Source organism: Paralichthys olivaceus, chromosome 23, assembly GCF_024713975.1.
Source record: "Paralichthys olivaceus isolate ysfri-2021 chromosome 23, ASM2471397v2, whole genome shotgun sequence".
In the NCBI taxonomy this organism is placed as follows: domain Eukaryota; kingdom Metazoa; phylum Chordata; class Actinopteri; order Pleuronectiformes; family Paralichthyidae; genus Paralichthys; species Paralichthys olivaceus.
In genome coordinates this window covers 2,664,473-2,688,289 of record NC_091115.1, presented here as the reverse complement: position 1 = coordinate 2,688,289, position 23,817 = coordinate 2,664,473, and the positions used below count along the sequence as shown (strand labels likewise).

The following is a 23,817-nucleotide window of genomic DNA, read 5'->3' as shown; positions in this document are numbered from 1 at the left end:
TTATCAAATTTTGGACGAAATGCTAACCTATGACTTTTTTATCAAATTTTTGGACGACATGCTAACCTATGACTTTTTTACAACATTTTGGACGACATGCTAACCTATGACTTTTTTACAACATTTTGGACGACATACTAACCTATGACTTTTTTATCAAATTTTGGAGGACATACTAACCTATGACTTTTTTATCAAATTTTGGACGACATGCTAACCTATGACTTTTTTATCAAATTTTGGACGACATGCTAACCTATGACTTTTTTATCAAATTTTGGACGACATGCTAACCTATGACTTTTTTATACAATTTTGGACGACATACTAACCTATGACTTTTTCATACAATTTTGGACGACATACTAACCTATGACTTTTTCATACAATTTTGGACGACATACTAACCTATGACTTTTTTATCAAATTTTGGACGACATGCTAACCTATGACTTTTTTATCAAATTTTGGACGACATGCTAAGCTATGAGTTTTTTACAACATTTTGGACGACATGCTAACCTATGACTTTTTTATACAATTTTGGACGACATGCTAACCTATGACTTTTTTATACAATTTTGGACGATATACTAACCTATGACTTTTTTACAACATTTTGGACGACATGCTAACCTATGACTTTTTTATCAAATTTGAACGACTATGACTTTTATCAAATTTTGGACGACATGATAACCTATGACTTTTTTACAACATTTTGGACAACATGCTAACCTATGACTTTTTTATCAAATTTTGGAGGACATACTAACCTATGACTTTTTTATCAAATTTTGGACGACATACTAACCTATGACTTTTTTATCAAATTTTGGACGACATGCTAACCTATGACTTTTTTATACAATTTTGGACGATATACTAACCTATGACTTTTTTATACAATTTTGGACAACATGACTTTTTTACAACATTTTGGACGACATTCTAACCTATGACTTTTTTATACAATTTTGGACGATATACTAACCTCTGACTTCTTTACAACATTTTGGACAACATGCTAACCTATGACTTTTTTATCAAATTTTGGAGGACATACTAACCTATGTCTTTTTTATCAAATTTTGGACGACATGCTAACCTATGACTTTTTTATACAATTTTGGACGACATACTAACCTACGACTTTTTTATCAAATTTTGGACGACATACTAACCTATGACTTTTTTATCAAATTTTGGACGACATGCTAAGCTATGAGTTTTTTACAACATTTTGGACGACATGCTAACCTATGACTTTTTTATACAATTTTGGACGATATACTAACCTCTGACTTCTTTACAACATTTTGGACGACATGCTAACCTATGACTTTTTTACAACATTTTGGACAACATGCTAACCTATGACTTTTTTATCAAATTTTGGAGGACATACTAACCTATGACTTTTTTATCAAATTTTGGACGACATGCCGGTTATAAAATATTATACAATTTTGGACGACATGCTAACCTATGACTTTTTTACAAAATTTTGGACGACATGCTAACCTATGACTTTTTTATCAAATTTTTGACGACATGCTAACCTATGACTTTTTTATACAATTTTGGACGACATACTAACCTATGACTTCTTTACAACATTTTGGACGACATGCTAACCTATGACTTTTTTATACAATTTTGGACGACATGCTAACCTATGACTTTTTTATCAAATTTTGGACGACATGCTAAGCTATGAGTTTTTTACAACATTTTGGACGACATGCTAACCTATGACTTCTTTTACAACATTTTGGACGACATGCTACCCTATGACTTTTTTATACAATTTTGGACGATATACTAACCTCTGACTTCTTTACAACATTTTGGACGACATGCTAACCTATGACTTTTTTATACAATTTTGGACGACATGCTAACCTATGACTTTTTTACAACATTTTGGACAACATGCTAACCTATGACTTTTTTATCAAATTTTGGACGACATGCTAACCTATGACTTTTTTACAACATTTTGGACAACATGCTAACCTATGACTTTTTTATCAAATTTTGGACGACATGCTAACCTATGACTTTTTTACAACATTTTGGACAACATGCTAACCTATGACTTTTTTATCAAATTTTGGACGACATGCTAACCTATGACTTTTTTATCAAATTTTGGACGACATACTAACCTATGACTTTTTTATCAAATTTTGGACGACATGCTAACCTATGAGTTTTTTATCAAATTTGAACGACTATGACTTTTATCAAATTTTGGACGACATGCTAACCTCTGACTTCTTTACAACATTTTGGACAACATGCTAACCTATGACTTCTTTTACAACATTTTGGACGACATGCTACCCTATGACTTTTTTATACAATTTTGGACGATATACTAACCTCTGACTTCTTTACAACATTTTGGACGACATGCTAACCTATGACTCAAATTTTGGACGACATACTAACCTATGACTTTTTTATCAAATTTTGGACGACATGCCGGTTATAAAATATTATACAATTTTGGACGACATGCTAACCTATGACTTTTTTACAAAATTTTGGACGACATGCTAACCTATGACTTTTTTATCAAATTTTTGACGACATGCTAACCTATGACTTTTTTATACAATTTTGGACGACATGCTAACCTATGACTTTTTTATCAAATTTTGGACGACATGCTAAGCTATGAGTTTTTTACAACATTTTGGACGACATGCTAACCTATGACTTCTTTTACAACATTTTGGACGACATGCTAACCTATGACTTTTTTATACAATTTTGGACGATATACTAACCTCTGACTTCTTTACAACATTTTGGACGATATACTAACCTATGACTTTTTTATACAATTTTGGACGACATGCTAACCTATGACTTTTTTACAACATTTTGGACAACATGCTAACCTATGACTTTTTTATCAAATTTTGGACGACATGCTAACCTATGACTTTTTTACAACATTTTGGACAACATGCTAACCTATGACTTTTTTATCAAATTTTGGACGACATGCTAACCTATGACTTTTTTATCAAATTTTGGACGACATACTAACCTATGACTTTTTTATCAAATTTTGGACGACATGCTAACCTATGAGTTTTTTATCAAATTTGAACGACTATGACTTTTATCAAATTTTGGACGACATGCTAACCTCTGACTTCTTTACAACATTTTGGACAACATGCTAACCTATGACTTTTTTATACAATTTTGGACGATATACTAACCTTTGACTTCTTTACAACATTTTGGACGACATGCTAACCTATGACTTTTTTAATTAATTTTGGACGACATACTAACCTATGACTTTTTTACAATATTTTGGACGACATGCTAACCTATGACTTTTTTATACAATTTTGGACGATATACTAACCTCTGACTTCTTTACAACATTTTGGATGACATACTAACCTATGACTTTTTTGTACAATTTTGGACGACATGCTAACCTATGACTTTTTTATACAATTTTGGACGACATGCTAACCTATGATTTTTTTATCAAATTTTGGACGACATGCTAACCTATGATTTTTTTATCAAATTTTGGACGACATGCTAACCTATGACTTTTTTACAACATTTTGGACAACATGCTAACCTATGACTTTTTTATCAAATTTTGGAGGACATACTAACCTATGACTTTTTTATCAAATTTTGGAGGACATACTAACCTATGACTTTTTTATCAAATTTTGGACGACATACTAACCTATGACTTTTTTATCAAATTTTGGACGACATACTAACCTATGACTTTTTTATCAAATTTTGGACGACATGCTAACCTATGACTTTTTTATCATTTTGGACGAGAAACTAACCTATGACTTTTTTATACAATTTTGGACGACATGCTAACCTATGACTTTTTTATACAATTTTGGACGACATGCTAACCTATGACTTCTTTTACAACATTTTGGACGACATGCTAACCTATGACTTCTTTTACAACATTTTGGACGACATACTAACCTATGACTTTTTTATACAATTTTGGACGACATGCTAACCTATGACTTTTTTATACAATTTTGGACGACATGCTAACCTATGACTTTTTTATACAATTTTGGACGACATGCTAACCTATGAGTTTTTTACAACATTTTGGACGACATGCTAACCTATGACTTCTTTTACAACATTTTGGACGACATGCTAACCTATGACTTTTTTATACAATTTTGGACGACATGCTAACCTATGACTGCTTTTACAACATTTTGGACGACATGCTAACCTATGACTTTTTTATACAATTTTGGACGATATACTAACCTATGACTTCTTTTACAACATTTTGGACGACATGCTTACCTATGACTTTTTTATACAATTTTGGACGACATGCTAACCTATGACTTTTTTATACAATGTTGGACGACATGCTAACCTGTGACTTTTTTATACAATTTTGGACAACATGCTAACCTATGACTTTTTTACAACATTTTGGACGACATGCTAACCTATGACTTTTTTATCAAATTTGAACGACTATGACTTTTTTATCAAATTTTGGACGACATGCTAACCTATGACTTTTTTACAACATTTTGGACAACATGCTAACCTATGACTTTTTTATCAAATTTTGGAGGACATACTAACCTATGACTTTTTTATCAAATTTTGGACGACATACTAACCTATGACTTTTTTATCAAATTTTGGACGACATACTAACCTATGACTTTTTTATCAAATTTTGGACGACATGCTAACCTATGACTTTTTTATCATTTTGGACGACATGCTAACCTATGACTTTTTTATACAATTTTGGACGACATGCTAACCTATGACTTTTTTATACAACATGCTAACCTATGACTTTTTTATACAATTTTGGACGACATGCTAACCTATGACTTTTTTATCAAATTTTGGACGACATGCTAACCTATGAGTTTTTTACAACATTTTGGACGACATGCTAACCTATGACTTCTTTTACAACATTTTGGACGACATGCTAACCTATGACTTTTTTATACAATTTTGGACGATATACTAACCTCTGACTTCTTTACAACATTTTGGACGACATACTAACCTATGACTTTTTTATACAATTTTGGACGACATGCTAACCTATGACTTTTTTATACAATTTTGGACGACATGCTAACCTATGACTTTTTTATACAACATGCTAACCTATGACTTTTTTATACAATTTTGGACGACATGCTAACCTATGACTTTTTTATCAAATTTTGGACGACATGCTAACCTATGAGTTTTTTACAACATTTTGGACGACATGCTAACCTATGACTTCTTTTACAACATTTTGGACGACATGCTAACCTATGACTTTTTTATACAATTTTGGACGATATACTAACCTCTGACTTCTTTACAACATTTTGGACGACATACTAACCTATGACTTTTTTATACAATTTTGGACGACATGCTAACCTATGACTTTTTTATACAATTTTGGACGACATGCTAACCTATGACTTTTTTATCAAATTTTGGACGATATGCTAACCTATGAGTTTTTTACAACATTTTGGACGACATGCTAACCTATGATTTTTTTATACAATTTTGGACGACATGCTAACCTATGACTTTTTTATACAATTTTGGACGACATGCTAACCTATGACTTTTTTATACAATTTTGGACGACATGCTAACCTATGACTTTTTTATCAAATTTTGGACGATATACTAACCTCTGACTTCTTTACAACATTTTGGACGACATGCTAACCTATGACTTTTTTATACAATTTTGGACGATATACTAACCTCTGACTTCTTTACAACATTTTGGACGACATACTAACCTATGACTTTTTTATACAATTTTGGACGACATGCTAACCTATGACTTTTTTATACAATTTTGGACAACATGCTAACCTATGACTTTTTTACAACATTTTGGACGACATGCTAACCTATGACTTTTTTATCAAATTTTGGACAACATGACTTTTTTACAACATTTTGGACGACATACTAACCTATGACTTTTTTATCAAATTTTGGACGACATACTAACCTATGACTTTTTTATCAAATTTTGGACAACTTTACTTTTTATCAAATTTTGGACGACATGCTAACCTATGACTTTTTTATCATTTTGGACGAGAAACTAACCTATGACTTCTTTACAACATTTTGGACGACATACTAACCTATGACTTTTTTATCATTTTGGACGACATGCTAACCTATGACTTTTTTATACAATTTTGGACGATATACTAACCTTTGACTTCTTTACAACATTTTGGACGACATGCTAACCTATGACTTTTTTATACAATTTTGGACGACATGCTAACCTCTGACTTTTTTATCAAATTTTGGACGACATGCTAACCTATGACTTTTTTATCAAATTTTGGACGACATGCTAACCTATGACTTTTTTATACAATTTTGGACGACATGCTAACCTATGACTTTTTTATACAATTTTGGACGATATACTAACCTATGACTTTTTTATCAAATTTTGTACGACATGCCGGTTATAAAATATTATACAATTTTGGACGACATGCTAACCTATGACTTTTTTATACAATTTTGGACGACATGCTAACCTATGACTTTTTTATACAATTTTGGACAACATGCTAACCTATGACTTTTTTATACAATTTTGGACGACATGCTAACCTATGACTTTTTTATACAATTTTGGACGACATGCCGGTTATAAAATATTATACAATTTTGGACGACATGCTAACCTATGACTTTTTTACAAAATTTTGGACGACATGCTAACCTATGACTTTTTTATCAAATTTTTGACGACATACTAACCTATGACTTTTTTATCATTTTGGACGAGAAACTAACCTATGACTTTTTTATCAAATTTTGGACGACATACTAACCTCTGACTTTTTTATACAATTTTGGACGACATGCTAACCTCTGACTTTTTTATACAATTTTGGACGACATGCCGGTTATAAAATATTATACAATTTTGGACGACATGCTAACCTATGACTTTTTTACAAAATTTTGGACGACATGCTAACCTATGACTTTTTTATCAAATTTTTGACGACATACTAACCTATGACTTTTTTATCATTTTGGACGAGAAACTAACCTATGACTTTTTTACAACATTTTGGACTATATACTAATCTATGACTTTGTTACAACATTTTGGACAACTTTACTTTTTATCAAATTTTGGACGACATGCTAACCTATGACTTTTTTATTAAATTTTGGAGAACATGACTTTTTTACAATATTTTGGACGACATGCTAACCTATGACTTTTTTATCAAATTTTGGACGATATACTAATCTATGACTTTTTTACAACATTTTGGACTACTTTACTTTTTATTTAATTTTGGACAACATACTAACCTATGACTTTTTTACATTTTTGGACAACTTGAATTTTTTGCAATATTTTGAACGATATATTAACCTATAACTTTTTTTTTTTTTAATTTTGGACAACATGACTTTTTTATCAAATTTTGGACGATATACAAACCTATGACTTTTTTATCAAATTTTGGACGACATACTAATCTATGACTTTTTTATACAATTTTGGACGACATGCTAACCTATGACTTTTTTATACAATTTTGGACGATATACTAACCTTTGACTTCTTTACAACATTTTGGACGACATGCTAACCTATGACTTTTTTATACAATTTTGGACGACATGCTAACCTATGACTTTTTTATACAATTTTGGACGACATGCCGGTTATAAAATATTATACAATTTTGGACGACATGCTAACCTATGACTTTTTTACAAAATTTTGGACGACATGCTAACCTATGACTTTTTTATCAAATTTTTGACGACATACTAACCTATGACTTTTTTATCATTTTGGACGAGAAACTAACCTATGACTTTTTTACAAAGTCATATAACTTTTTTTTTTTTTAATTTTGGACAACATGACTTTTTTATCAAATTTTGGACGATATACTAACCTATGACTTTTTTACAACATTTTGGACGACATGCTAACCTATGACTTTTTTATCAAATTTTGGAGAACATGACTTTTTTACAATATTTTGGACGACATGCTAACCTATGACTTTTTTACAACATTTTTGGACGACATGCTAACCTATGACTTTTTTATCAAATTTTTGACGACATACTAACCTATGACTTTTTTATCATTTTGGACGAGAAACTAACCTATGACTTTTTTACAAAGTCATATAACTTTTTTTTTTTTTAATTTTGGACAACATGACTTTTTTATCAAATTTTGGACGATATACTAACCTATGACTTTTTTACAACATTTTGGACGACATGCTAACCTATGACTTTTTTACAAAATTTTGGACGACATGCTAACCTATGACTTTTTTATCAAATTTTTGACGACATACTAACCTATGACTTTTTTATCATTTTGGACGAGAAACTAACCTATGACTTTTTTACAAAGTCATATAACTTTTTTTTTTTTTAATTTTGGACAACATGACTTTTTTATCAAATTTTGGACGATATACTAACCTATGACTTTTTTACAACATTTTGGACGACATGCTAACCTATGACTTTTTTATCAAATTTTGGAGAACATGACTTTTTTACAATATTTTGGACGACATGCTAACCTATGACTTTTTTACAACATTTTTGGACAACATACTAACCTATGACTTTTTTATCAAATTTTTGACGACATACTAACCTATGACTTTTTTATCATTTTGGACGAGAAACTAACCTATGACTTTTTTACAACATTTTGTACGACATACTAACCTATGACTTTTTTATCAAATTTTGGACGACATACTAACCTCTGACTTTTTTATCAAATTTTTGACGACATGCTAACCTATGAGTTTTTTACAACATTTTGGACGACATGCTAACCTATGACTTCTTTTACAACATTTTGGACGACATGCTAACCTATGACTTTTTTATACAATTTTGGACGACATGCTAACCTATGACTTTTTTATACAACATGCTAACCTATGACTTTTTTATACAATTTTGGACGACATGCTAACCTATGACTTTTTTATCAAATTTTGGACGACATGCTAACCTATGAGTTTTTTACAACATTTTGGACGACATGCTAACCTATGACTTCTTTTACAACATTTTGGACGACATGCTAACCTATGACTTTTTTATACAATTTTGGACGACATGCTAACCTATGACTTTTTTATACAACATGCTAACCTATGACTTTTTTATACAATTTTGGACGACATGCTAACCTATGACTTTTTTATCAAATTTTGGACGACATGCTAACCTATGAGTTTTTTACAACATTTTGGACGACATGCTAACCTATGACTTCTTTTACAACATTTTGGACGACATGCTAACCTATGACTTTTTTATCAAATTTTGGACGACATACTAACCTATGACTTTTTTATCAAATTTTGGACAACTTTACTTTTTATCAAATTTTGGACGACATGCTAACCTATGACTTTTTTATCATTTTGGACGAGAAACTAACCTATGACTTTTTTATCATTTTGGACGACATGCTAACCTATGACTTTTTTATACAATTTTGGACGATATACTAACCTTTGACTTCTTTACAACATTTTGGACGACATACTAACCTATGACTTTTTTATCATTTTGGACGACATGCTAACCTATGACTTTTTTATACAATTTTGGACGATATACTAACCTTTGACTTCTTTACAACATTTTGGACGACATGCTAACCTATGACTTTTTTATACAATTTTGGACGACATGCTAACCTCTGACTTTTTTATCAAATTTTGGACGACATGCTAACCTATGACTTTTTTATCAAATTTTGGACGACATGCTAACCTATGACTTTTTTATACAATTTTGGACGACATGCTAACCTATGACTTTTTTATACAATTTTGGACGATATACTAACCTATGACTTTTTTATCAAATTTTGTACGACATGCCGGTTATAAAATATTATACAATTTTGGACGACATGCTAACCTATGACTTTTTTATACAATTTTGGACGACATGCTAACCTATGACTTTTTTATACAATTTTGGACAACATGCTAACCTATGACTTTTTTATACAATTTTGGACGACATGCTAACCTATGACTTTTTTATACAATTTTGGACGACATGCCGGTTATAAAATATTATACAATTTTGGACGACATGCTAACCTATGACTTTTTTACAAAATTTTGGACGACATGCTAACCTATGACTTTTTTATCAAATTTTTGACGACATACTAACCTATGACTTTTTTATCATTTTGGACGAGAAACTAACCTATGACTTTTTTACAACATTTTGGACTATATACTAATCTATGACTTTGTTACAACATTTTGGACAACTTTACTTTTTATCAAATTTTGGACGACATGCTAACCTATGACTTTTTTATTAAATTTTGGAGAACATGACTTTTTTACAATATTTTGGACGACATGCTAACCTATGACTTTTTTATCAAATTTTGGACGATATACTAATCTATGACTTTTTTACAACATTTTGGACTACTTTACTTTTTATTTAATTTTGGACAACATACTAACCTATGACTTTTTTACATTTTTGGACAACTTGAATTTTTTGCAATATTTTGAACGATATATTAACCTATAACTTTTTTTTTTTTTAATTTTGGACAACATGACTTTTTTATCAAATTTTGGACGATATACAAACCTATGACTTTTTTATCAAATTTTGGACGACATACTAATCTATGACTTTTTTATACAATTTTGGACGACATGCTAACCTATGACTTTTTTATACAATTTTGGACGATATACTAACCTTTGACTTCTTTACAACATTTTGGACGACATGCTAACCTATGACTTTTTTATACAATTTTGGACGACATGCTAACCTATGACTTTTTTATACAATTTTGGACGACATGCCGGTTATAAAATATTATACAATTTTGGACGACATGCTAACCTATGACTTTTTTACAAAATTTTGGACGACATGCTAACCTATGACTTTTTTATCAAATTTTTGACGACATACTAACCTATGACTTTTTTATCATTTTGGACGAGAAACTAACCTATGACTTTTTTACAAAGTCATATAACTTTTTTTTTTTTTAATTTTGGACAACATGACTTTTTTATCAAATTTTGGACGATATACTAACCTATGACTTTTTTACAACATTTTGGACGACATGCTAACCTATGACTTTTTTATCAAATTTTGGAGAACATGACTTTTTTACAATATTTTGGACGACATGCTAACCTATGACTTTTTTACAACATTTTTGGACGACATGCTAACCTATGACTTTTTTATCAAATTTTTGACGACATACTAACCTATGACTTTTTTATCATTTTGGACGAGAAACTAACCTATGACTTTTTTACAAAGTCATATAACTTTTTTTTTTTTTAATTTTGGACAACATGACTTTTTTATCAAATTTTGGACGATATACTAACCTATGACTTTTTTACAACATTTTGGACGACATGCTAACCTATGACTTTTTTACAAAATTTTGGACGACATGCTAACCTATGACTTTTTTATCAAATTTTTGACGACATACTAACCTATGACTTTTTTATCATTTTGGACGAGAAACTAACCTATGACTTTTTTACAAAGTCATATAACTTTTTTTTTTTTTAATTTTGGACAACATGACTTTTTTATCAAATTTTGGACGATATACTAACCTATGACTTTTTTACAACATTTTGGACGACATGCTAACCTATGACTTTTTTATCAAATTTTGGAGAACATGACTTTTTTACAATATTTTGGACGACATGCTAACCTATGACTTTTTTACAACATTTTTGGACAACATACTAACCTATGACTTTTTTATCAAATTTTTGACGACATACTAACCTATGACTTTTTTATCATTTTGGACGAGAAACTAACCTATGACTTTTTTACAACATTTTGTACGACATACTAACCTATGACTTTTTTATCAAATTTTGGACGACATACTAACCTCTGACTTTTTTATCAAATTTTTGACGACATGCTAACCTATGACTTTTTTACAAAATTTTGGACGACATGCTAACCTATGACTTTTTTATCAAATTTTTGACGACATGCTAACCTATGACTTTTTTATCAAATTTGAACGACATGCTAACCTATGACTTTTTTATCAAATTTGAACGACTATGACTTTTATCAAATTTTGGACGACATGCTAACCTATGACTTTTTTATCAAATTTTGGACGACATGCTAACCTATGACTTTTTTATCAAATTTGAACGACTATGACTTTTATCAAATTTTGGACGACATGCTAACCTATGACTTTTTTACAACATTTTTGGACAACATACTAACCTATGACTTTTTTATCAAATTTTGGACGACATGCTAACCTATGACTTTTTTATCAAATTTGAACGACTATGACTTTTATCAAATTTTGGACGACATGCTAACCTATGACTTTTTTACAACATTTTTGGACAACATACTAACCTATGACTTTTTTATCAAATTTTGGACGACATGCTAACCTATGACTTTTTTACAACATTTTGGACGACATACTAACCTATGACTTTTTTATCAAATTTTGGACGATATACTAACCTATGACTTTTTTACAACATTTTGGACGATATACTAACCTATGACTTTTTTATCAAATTTTGGACGACATGCTAACCTATGACTTTTTTACAACATTTTGGACGATATACTAACCTATGACTTTTTTATCAAATTTTGGACGATATACTAATCTATGACTTTTTTACAACATTTTGGACAACTTTACTTTTTATCAAATTTTGGACGACATGCTAACCTATGACTTTTTTACAACATTTTGGACGATATACTAACCTATGACTTTTTTATCAAATTTTGGACGATATACTAACCTATGACTTTTTTACAACATTTTTGGACAACTTGAATTTTTTGCAATATTTTGAACGATATATTAACCTATAACTTTTTTTTTTTTTAATTTTGGACAACATGACTTTTTTATCAAATTTTGGACGATATACTAACCTATGACTTTTTTACAACATTTTGGACTATATACTAATCTATGACTTTGTTACAACATTTTGGACAACTTTACTTTTTATCAAATTTTGGAGAACATGACTTTTTTACAATATTTTGGACGACATGCTAACCTATGACTCTTTTACAACATTTTGGACGACATGCTAACCTATGACTTTTTTATCAAATTTGAACGACTATGACTTTTATCAAATTTTGGACGACATACTAACCTATGACTTTTTTATCAAATTTTGGACGACATGCTAACCTATGACTTTTTTACAACATTTTGGACGATATACTAACCTATGACTTTTTTACAACATTTTGGACGATATACTAACCTATGACTTTTTTATCAAATTTTGGACGATATACTAACCTATGACTTTTTTACAACATTTTGGACGATATACTAACCTATGACTTTTTTATCAAATTTTGGACGATATACTAACCTATGACTTTTTTATCAAATTTTGGACGACACGCTAATCTATGACTTTTTTACAACATTTTGGACAACTTTACTTTTTATCAAATTTTGGACGACATGCTAACCTATGACTTTTTTACAACATTTTGGACGATATACTAACCTATGACTTTTTATCAAATTTTGGAAGACATACTAACCTATGACTTTTTTATCATGTTTAAGACGCCATACTACACTACAAGTGCAACTAAATATTTATTTAGTTTTTATCTAAGGTGTAGTCTGAAGAGATGTATTTGCGGAAGATGTATAGACTTTCAGCCAACAGTCGTGTTTTGTTGAGTGGCTGACTCGCAGTGAGGGAGCAGCCAGTCGATTGGTAGATGCAGAGCGGAGTGGACGGGCTGGGGGGGTAAGGTGTGACCACGTCCTGGATGTAGACTGGATCTGATCCGTTCACATCACGGTACACAAGTACTAGTGTTTTGAAATGGATGCAGGCAGCCACTGGTAACCAGTGAAGGAGCGGAGGAGCGCAACTGAAGTTAAACTGAAACATATCAAGTAAAAGTATAAACTAAAATGGGAAAAGGAAACGTACTTAAACATTTCTACATGACATAAACTCTAAACGTATTAATAATAATTTAATAGTAAAAATAAGACAATACAAACACACAAAATAATAAAAGAACATTTTTACCGTGACGTGTTGAGGACCAGCAGGTCTCCGTGCTTGTTGACCTCCAGGGAGCCGTGTGTGTGGGAGCGTCCGAGGGCGTAGGCAGCGTTAATGGTGGCGGCAGCCAGAGCTTCAGGCATGGACATCTTCATATTGACGCAGGCCAGGTGCATGACGATGGGCTGAGGAAGGAGAGGAGAGAAAGTGAAGGCAGAGATAAACGTTCGCACTTTCACCTTTGCAGACACCTCACACCTCCGGCTGAACTCACCATGGAGCAGCAGTAGGCGTTGGGGTTGAAGTCGCTGCCGAGGGCGACGATAACTCCAGCGTCCAACATGTCTCTGGCCCGAGGCTGCGGCAGCCTAAACACACACAGGGGTCATTAGAGACTTCACAGCCGTGGGACAGGTGTGTGTGTGTGTGTGTGTGTGTGTGTGTGTGTGTGTGTGTGTGTGTCTGTGTGTGTGTGTGTGTGTCTGTGTGTGTGTACCGCAGAATGTAAGCTGTGGTTGGTAGAAGGACTGCAGCGGTTTTTGCTTCAGCCATCGCGTTAATCCCTTCGTCTGTGACCTCCTCCAGGTGACTGATGGCTAAGGCTCTAAGCTCTGCGCCCAACTGACACACGTAAACACGACAAGATTCTTTTTTACTATAATAATAAAATAATTTATCAAAGCAAAAAGGACAAATATTCACAACATCTCAAATGTGAGTTTTATATCTTTGTGAGTTTAATACTTTGAGTGTTGGATGATTGTTTGACAAAACAAACTAAATAACATTTCTTAGTCTCTAAAAACTGTCAAGCGTTTGTTCATCAGAAGATGAATCAGTACTGAAAATAATCAGTAGCAACAGCCCAACTTTCATTTACTGACATCACTGATAAAAACTATGATTTATCAACATCACAAAAACAAAGTTTGGGGTGTGGCTTTAATGAGAGGGTCGATGGGGGGGTGGAATGTATCGTTGCATTTTGTAAAAGTGTAACCAGCTCTTCATAGTTTTTCCACTTTTACCAACCCCACCTGCTGTAAAAACAATCAAACAGTCAGAGGCTGAACCATAACCCCCTCGGCTGAGGAAATAACAAATAATGAAGCCAATCCTATGTGGTGGGTAAAGTTAGGTTTTCTGTGGAGTTCTAAAAGAATGAGTAGTTTGAGGAGCGAGTGATACCTGAGCAGAGTTCATGGGATGGAGCTCATCACCGTGGAAGTTGATGTTGAGGCCCATTTCTTTTCCCGCCTGCAGAATGGAGCGAGTGGAGCCGAGGTCAAACACTCCCTGCTCACAGAACACGTCGATGTTGTCGACTCGGAGGTTCCCAGCTGACATCTCTTCTTTCAGCCGAGGCAGCTGAACCTGCAGGATGTCGTATGTGGCCTCTGCGACCGTCTTCCCTCTGGATGAACGACACAGAAACACCGTTAGGTTTAAATGTCAGGGTGTGATAAGAAGTGAGGTCAGTGTGAGGAGTCTGTACTTGGGCACAGCGTGAGCTCCACAGTAGGTTGAGGAGATGTTGATGGGCAGCGTGCGTCTGGCCTCCTCGATCACCTCCAGCATCTTGAGCTCGGTCTGCAGCTCCAGACCGTAGCCGCTCTTACACTCCACCAGGGTGGTGCCTGCTCGCTGCATCCGAACCAGCCTGCTGCTGAGGGAGGCCAGGAGGTCGGAGGGCGCGGCGGCTCGGGTGTGCTCCACGGTGAAGTGGATCCCTCCGCCGGCTCTGTGCACGTCCATGTAGGTGGCACCTGCCAGCTGCAGCAGAGAAACACACATTTCATCAAAAACTTCACACGCGGTTGAAGAAGTGGGGTCACGAAAAAAGTCTAAATATTTTACTTTTGATTATTTACCTTCATCGCAAATTCATGGACCCTGTCGCCAGCCCAGACAGGATGAGTGTGAGCATCAACCAAACCTGGAACAAGATTATTTAGATGTTGATCAATGATTTAGATGAGACACGACTATGGAAAGAGCAGTGAAAGAATTCAAATTCTTTGTTAAGATCCAGAATTCAAATTAAATAAATAAATAAAGATATCACCAGTACTCATATCAAATACTATCAACGTAAATTATACATTTATAAGTTAATTTTCTACATTGTTAATACTGATGCATCTGAGTTAAAGCAGCGTTTACATAATAATATTACCAGCACCAAGTTAGACTAGAGAGGGCTTGTGAGATCATGAATGGGAGATGGAGGAATTTTTATAAGTTCTATTCAAATGAAACTACTGGAGAAAAAAAGAGGATAAATGTTTGAAATATCTGAAACGCGTCGAGAGGCCACAACTGCACTTACATTACAACATACCTACCTAACATATCTATTCAACATCATATTTTAGTATTAAAACTGGGACAAATCAAGATGAAGAGAGTAAAAAGTAAATGTACTTTGTCACAGACCACAACTTGAAGACAGTCCAGAATGTTGCACATGTTGACAAAGACAATAATTTGTCTCCGCTGAATGAATAAGAGCTTTTCTCACCAGGCATGACGCACATTCCTGAAGCATCGATGACTTTATCAAACGTTGCCTCTGAATACCGAGCTCTGATGGCGTCTGCAGGTCCCACAGCTTCAATCAGTCCGTCCCTGGATGAAGACATGAGACATTCAACAGTTAATGTTCACTCAAAATCACAGGAGGTTGACGAAGTGTAAAGGCTTCAGAAACGGCCTCCGAAAAGAGGATGAACCTTTTTATAACCACATGATATTTCCACTGGAAACATCCTCAGGATGAAATCTACATTTTTACTCCACAGTGCAGAGAAATTTAAATGATGGTTTCAGAAAACCCTGAAATACTGTGGTGTAAAGACGATCAAAAATATAACCGGCTGGATCATTTCAACAACTTTTTATAAAAACCCTGGAAAAGGGCAGGATTGATTCATTAGAAATATAAATCGACAAAAGGTGTTGGTAAAATTGGAATAAAATATGAATGCAGTTTATAATCAGCCACTAGGAGTCACCAAATACCATTAATTTATACTAGTACTGTGTGATCAGTTATTCTTTTAAATAGGAAACTTTCCAAACTTGAATTTCAACCACAGATCTTTTATATTTATATTCAACACTTTATATTGACTCATGTAGAAGATGATTTTATCCAAAGCGACTCACGACTGAGGAACAGATCTGAGAACAGCAATCAGCTGAGAGTTACTGTCAGATTTCATAAACTCAGGCAGAATTTAAAAGTGTCAAATGATGAAGTTTTCATTTAATCCTGAAAACAAAAATCTACTTCAGGCCGGCAAAGCATCAAATCACAGAAAACCACCGACAACCAGGATCCTTCCAGATGATCAGATTATTCTGTGGTCAGAGCTCCATGTTTAATCATTGAGTTCACACTGTGTCTCAGGAGACTCACCTCCCGACGACCACGCTTCCATTTTCTATCACACACAGATTCTTCATCCCATGTTCCGTCAGGTATTTCTCTCCACTGCTGCAGATCACAACCACCTGTCGGGCATTGTTCACCAGGAGTCTGTGGCTGCTGGACATTTTCTTTATTAATCCAAAGCAGAGACAGTGACTTCAGGGTGACTGGACTCAAACTGGTTTGAGAGAAGTCAAATATTTGTGGAAGGGCAGAGTTTAAAGTGCACAGAGAGGGGAGGGGCCTCTGTCACACATCACAGATCAGACTTTTAACTGGTCAGTATTTCTACAATAGAAAGTTGGACAGTCAAACTTTGAAAATATTTTTAAAAGAGTTCATTCACAATTTTTATGTCTTTGTTCCGATGTTTGCTCTGATGTTCCTTGTACAAAACAAGTCCTTACCTCGTTTATTTGTCTTATGTTATTAGTCATTTTTGATTCTGTATATTAAACTTCACTTTCTATAACTTTGTACAAAAGTGTTTAAAAACAACAAAACAAATCCAAGAAGAAATATTGAAGACATTGCCAATTATTTAAAATGGATTTATTTCTTTTCTTGATGTTTTTACAGCTTATGTAATTAGGTTTAATATTGGAACATACAAGTATTGTTAATATACAACCCAAGCTATGTTTACTATTATCAAAATAGATGAGAACTTGTAGGATAAAAACACATTGAAATACAAATCTTCAATATTCCCTGTGAGGTTCTTTTTGTTCCTTCTTTTTGTTGTCTTGTAATATGACTGATGTTAATAAAGTTGATTGAAAGAGGCTGGAGGGATTCATTACAATAATCAATAATTATCTATGTCACAATTTGCGAACGAGACGACCCAGGAAATTGTTATTTAAAATATAAACAGTATAATTGTTAGTTTAGGTCGGAGGTGTTTCTTTCACTCACAGATTTCATGCTGATTATTTTTAGTGTTTGAAGAAGAGAATAAAATACGATTTTGAGCTCATTGTAATAATTTGAAAATGAAATGGTGTTTTTTTTAAAAAGCAGTAAATCAGGTTTAAGAAATGGTACAATAATCACTTTATTGTGTCTGTATCACAAAGTCACAACATAAAATTCATATACAGTAAAAAAAATCTTCATCTTTCAAAACTGCTTGAAAAACAACACCCCTCCCTGACCCCCCCCCCCCCAAATGTTTCACATGGTGAAAACACAAACACACATTAACTCAACTCTACGAGGAACAGTCGCCCTCAGACGCCAACATCACTCCCTCATTTCTCCGTCCTCCTCTTCTTCTTCTACACCTCTGATGTACAGAACATTATTGCACCTGTGGGGAATGAAACACACACGTTACACATCAGAAGTGGCTGCAGGGGAATAAGACTGTTAATCACACTTTTGTTGTTTTACTTCCCACCGCTGATTTCTTTGAAAACCGAGACCTTCACTTTGAACAACTTAGTTTATGTTGTTGGGAGTTTTTAAGCTTGAGGCCATTAAAAAAAGTTTCTGGGTAGTTTTCTTGTATTAGCCAAAATCTTCAGATTACGATCTGTTCTTGTGTTTGATCAGGCAGCTTTCATTGAGCTGCTGCGCATCTGGACTTGTTCACTGTATGATTCATTCTTGGCAACGTCTCTTTAAAATATTCTCTATCTTAGCCGATGAAGCATTACTGAAACTAAAAGGTACGTAATTAATAAAAATAACCTTTGCCTGACAGGTTATACAATAAAGATTTTGGGTTCCAGTCATGAAACATACCTGATAAGCACTTCACCGAGGTGACCTGCCAATGCTCCGTCCACGTACTCCTCCGTGTTTGCCAGCTGTCAGGAAAACATGTAATATGTCAAAGGGCCATGATCAGGACGCGTGTTCACAGTTAACTCTTCTAATGTTTTAGTGTCACGACTGATGTTTTATATATCACAAAAAAAACCCAGAAGGCAAAACACTTGTTCTACGGTTCTTTATCATTTCTGTGAACATCTTTCTGTGCTGGTTTTCTACGTGTGTATGCAGTTTGTGCAAAGGGCATATACATATAGAGACATTAAATTCCAAACACACAATATAACACATCATACAAACACTTCATAACATCTACAAGAGGGACTGCAGAAGCAAATCAGATAAACAGCCAACTCCAGGTTGTGTTAAAGAAAAAAAGCGCTGCCTCCATGAATAAATACATAAATGTCCCGTTCTTTTAAAAATATACAGTTTATCTGATTTATTTGTGATGGCATCAAACTGGTGGATTTGTTTAAATGTCAGGCTGCTCTCAAATTCAAATCAAACAACACGCAAGATGCTTACAATCAAAACCAGCTTTGTTATGATGCACACATGCATGACGTCAGACATTACCGACCTCTGTGTTAAAGCATGTTTCCCTCTTTGTGCTGCACTTACCTGCATATTCATGTATCCATCCACGGACACCAGGTAGCCCTTGTACTCCATTCCCCACTTCAGCTTCACCATCACTGGTTTGCCTGTCAGGCCGTTCAGGAAGGGCTTTGGGTTGAGAGGTAAACTCTGCGGACGAGAAAACAATGAAATTACATTTTACTCAACTACTGTTTAACCTACATGGGATTACCATGAATTTATACTGTCACCAATACAGTATTACCCACGTTACTTATTAAATACATCAAATCATTGAAGCTTTTATCAACATATGACGGAGAGAAGGTTTTAATCTATGAATGAGACAAAGACAAAACTATGTTTAAATCCAGATTGTGGGTGGAAGCTGCTCGTGCAGTGAAGCTAACCCAGTGCAACTCAACGCTTTGTGAGAAGTGCTAACATTTTATTTTAATAGTAAAGAAAGGAGCTGACACAAACAAGCTGTTGCGGATGAGTTTAAACAGGTTGCGGGTCTGCGTGGAACAAACTTGACCGAGTTTGAAGTCTTCTGTTCGGGCTTGACGAGTCTTGGCTCGTTAAATTAGAGGCTTTTTGAATGGAGTTTGGTGAGAGTCAGACTAAAAGGTACCATCACATCGTTATACATGAATAAACTTAATACAAATACACCTCGATGTCTTATCTCAGTTCACTTTAATAACACACGACGCTGTTTGTGCGCATTCATCTCACGAATCCATTCATTCGGTCGAAGTTCTGAAAGGAGACGCTAACAAAGCTAATGCTAGCTAGCTAGCTAACAGGCTACTGTCGTGAAACGCGGTGAAAATAAAAACTCTGCCGGTGAATCTCCGCTGAGCTGCAGCTAAACATCCACCACGTCGACTCACCATCTTCAGTTCACTTCAAACTCGTGTCGTTGGTTCGATTGTTCGATTCCCCGTTTTTCGTCACTGTAACGTTAGCGGCTCACAAACCAGAACACGCTTTACCGCCGAACAGGAAGTAGAAACTCTGACCTCTGACGAGTGTTCCGGTTTTTACACACTGCCACCTAGTGGTCAAAGCGCTCAGTGATTTTTAGTGGAGAAAGACAGTATAACCAGAAAATAGAATACAAGTATTTATATTTATACTTGTATAAATATAAATATTTATACTTGTATTTATAAATATTTATAAAAACATGTATATATATATATATATATAATATATATATAATATGTATATAATAATTGCAGTATAAATAAATAGAGTTTAAATCAATGGTGGGATGTGACAAAGTACATTTACTTTCTTACTGTACATTTTTTACTTTTACTCCACTTTTATTAGAAAATATCTGTACTTTCTACTCCACGAGTACTTTACAATTAATACTTTTAAATGCAATCCCTCATTTTATTCTTTAATAATGAAGTATACTGACAAACAGGTACTGTTTTAATTTGTACTTTTTAAGTAAAACTGTTTAAATGGTACTTTACATGAGTACATTTTTGTTTATCTATTTGTACTTTTACTCAAGTAAAACGTTTGAGTACTCCCTCCATCACTGTGAAATAGAGCAGGTGAATATAAAGTTAGTATTTGTGTAACATTTAAACGACAAACAAAAAGCATTTAGTTGGAATTTAGAGAAAGAAAAGAAAAAATCACCACCAAGAATTTACTTATTACCACCAGATTTTATGGTTATGTGTTTAAGTATATTTACTTCTGGTGCCATCACTTTCACACCCTTTTCTGGATAAATTTCAAAATTCGAGCAGAAATGATTAGTTACTTTCACCGAGGACGTATTGAGTAAATTATGGTGTAGATGTGGGTTAATCGTAAATTCAGGAATGTTTCTTCTTTCATTTCTTCTTTAACATTTTGAGATAGAATCTTATTCAACATTTTTTCAACACTTCTTAAGAGCTGGAATCCTGTGTAGGATTGTTTGGCCTCGGTGGAGGTATTTGCTCTGAGGGGATTCTAGGTTATTACTCAATTAGTTGAGTCATACAGTTGATTAAAATTACCTCATGTTACTTCATGATAGTCATTCTTCTTCTCTTGGTTCATATCAATACAATGTGTGATATGTACTAGTATGTAAAATATGTGTAACATGTGATATATAGAATGTTTCATCTCAGTTTGACTGTCGTTACTGACAGATAATTACACAGGGATTGAACACTGACCTGTTAAAGAGTAAAAATGGAGACTGTCATATCTGGGTCGGCTCTCTGTCTCGACAGCTTTTTCTCTCAGGCACAAACAGTCTCAAGATTTCACTCATTTTTCTGCGTTGAAGCGTTTGACTGTTACTAAAGCATCGGACAAGTTCAAACCCGATACTTTGAATAAAACTAACATTTGACTTCCTACAGTGCAGGGCTGGGTTCTTTCAGTGGATTCCTCTGAAATTGCACTGGCACTTTCTTTGCATGTCTGAAATACCTGAGTCCTTACATCATGCAGCCTATTTTTCTTCCCTCTCGCTCTGAGTTGTCCTTCACATAATTACCCGACCCATCAGTCAGTCACGTATGTGTCAGTTACAGCAGAGTGATAACGTGTGTGTGGGTGTAGGTCGAGAGCAGGGAGCCAGAAGTGCACCCAGGGGTGTCGGCGACCACAATGAGATACAAGATACCCACAGAGACAAAGTATTATCACAAAGAGACACAAAATAACCACAAAGAAACCCAAAATGTTAACAATCTGACATAACTGGCCACAAAGAGAGACAAAATAATCGAAAAAGAAACCACCGGCCATAATGAGACCTAAAATGATCACAAAGAGCTGCAACCGGCCACAAAACGACCACAAGAGGACACGAAATAAGTCCAGAAAGAGACATAAAATAACTCCAGTGGTCACAAAGAGCTGCAGAACAACCAAACATTAAATGACCACAAAGAGATCAGCCACTGACAAGCTGCACTGAGGTTGTGAACATCACAAACTTTACACCTGCCTGAGGGAATAGTTTGACATGTCAGGAAATTTGGTTTATTCACTTTCTTGGCAAGTGTAAGAGGAGAAGATTGAAATCACTCTCACGTCTGTGTGACTCTGCAGAAAATAAAGACGTTAAAAACAGTCCAGGAAACAAAACAACCACAGACTCATTACACATGAAGCTACAGACAGGTGCTTCATCCGAGCGTGAAGTCTGGAACCAGAGTTTAGACCTCTTTACAAAGAGTCCGCTGAGTGAATCAGGACAGACGGAACAAAGTGAACAGGTGAGATAGTTTCGTTTGGCTCAGTGCTTATTGGACACGGGTCAGATGCACAGAAAGCAGGTCACGGTCCGATTACACAGCAGACAGAGAAGCCAATGCCATGCTGTGTTCAGTGGAGCTTGACCCGAGTGGGCCCGAGCAGAAAGAACAGTCCTGCAGCAACTGTTTCCAACCTGAAACGCTTGTGCTCTTTCTTTGTACCGTTGCCGAGCACAGGGGGGCACACTGCGGCCTGCACGCTCCTGTCTCACTCTGTTCCTGCAGGCTGGAACACAATCTGAAGTTTGTCATCACCATAACACGAGGTGTGGTCGTTTTGAGCTGGTTTTAGAATAATAAAGATTAAAAAGTTGATTCTTCACATCTCAATGCCTCCATCTTGTCCCTTTCTTCTTTTATTGAGGCAGCCATTGTTGGGAGCGGACGGGCGAGTGGGAAGCAGATCTGGAATTAAAAAGCTCGTGTATTTCACTGCTCTCGTACGGACACCAACAATGCTGTCAACAAAAGGCCGCGGCCGGGGTTCAGCCGAGGAACCAATCAGTGGAATTCAAAGTGCGTCAGCAGCTCGTCCAGC

The 23,817-nt window shown here is 34.4% G+C and overlaps 2 protein-coding genes across 2 annotated transcripts in view; both read right to left on the bottom strand.

Moving 5' to 3' along the window:
- amdhd1 (amidohydrolase domain containing 1) overlaps positions 1-17,835 on the bottom strand; it is a 35,941-nt gene extending 18,106 nt beyond the window's left edge. Inside the window, exons 1-8 of the mRNA XM_069520017.1 lie at positions 17,617-17,835; positions 16,717-16,823; positions 16,067-16,131; positions 15,691-15,968; positions 15,384-15,609; positions 14,692-14,816; positions 14,470-14,563; positions 14,220-14,380 (exon numbers count right to left, since the gene is read on the bottom strand). Of these exons, the coding sequence (XP_069376118.1) occupies positions 14,220-14,380; positions 14,470-14,563; positions 14,692-14,816; positions 15,384-15,609; positions 15,691-15,968; positions 16,067-16,131; positions 16,717-16,823; positions 17,617-17,753 (1,193 nt within the window). The 5' untranslated portion in view covers positions 17,754-17,835. The remainder of the gene's footprint in view (positions 1-14,219; positions 14,381-14,469; positions 14,564-14,691; positions 14,817-15,383; positions 15,610-15,690; positions 15,969-16,066; positions 16,132-16,716; positions 16,824-17,616) is intronic.
- An 825-nt stretch (positions 17,836-18,660) lies between these two features.
- On the bottom strand, positions 18,661-21,026 carry snrpf (small nuclear ribonucleoprotein polypeptide F). The gene is made up of 4 exons (XM_020109021.2): positions 20,886-21,026; positions 20,032-20,157; positions 19,378-19,442; positions 18,661-18,940 (listed from the first exon to the last, which is right to left on the bottom strand). Exons 1-4 carry the CDS (start codon positions 20,886-20,888, stop codon positions 18,874-18,876), a joined length of 261 nt encoding a protein of 86 aa, XP_019964580.1. The 5' UTR covers positions 20,889-21,026; the 3' UTR covers positions 18,661-18,873.
- Between the last annotated feature and the right edge of the window lie 2,791 nt (positions 21,027-23,817).

Coding starts and splice junctions, on each gene's coding strand:
- snrpf (XM_020109021.2), bottom strand. Junction 19,443..20,031: donor ATGGATACATGAATATGCAG/GTAAGTGCAGCA, acceptor TTTTCCTGACAG/CTGGCAAACACGGAGGAGTA. Junction 18,941..19,377: donor CTCGGTGAAGTGCTTATCAG/GTATGTTTCATG, acceptor CATTCCCCACAG/GTGCAATAATGTTCTGTACA.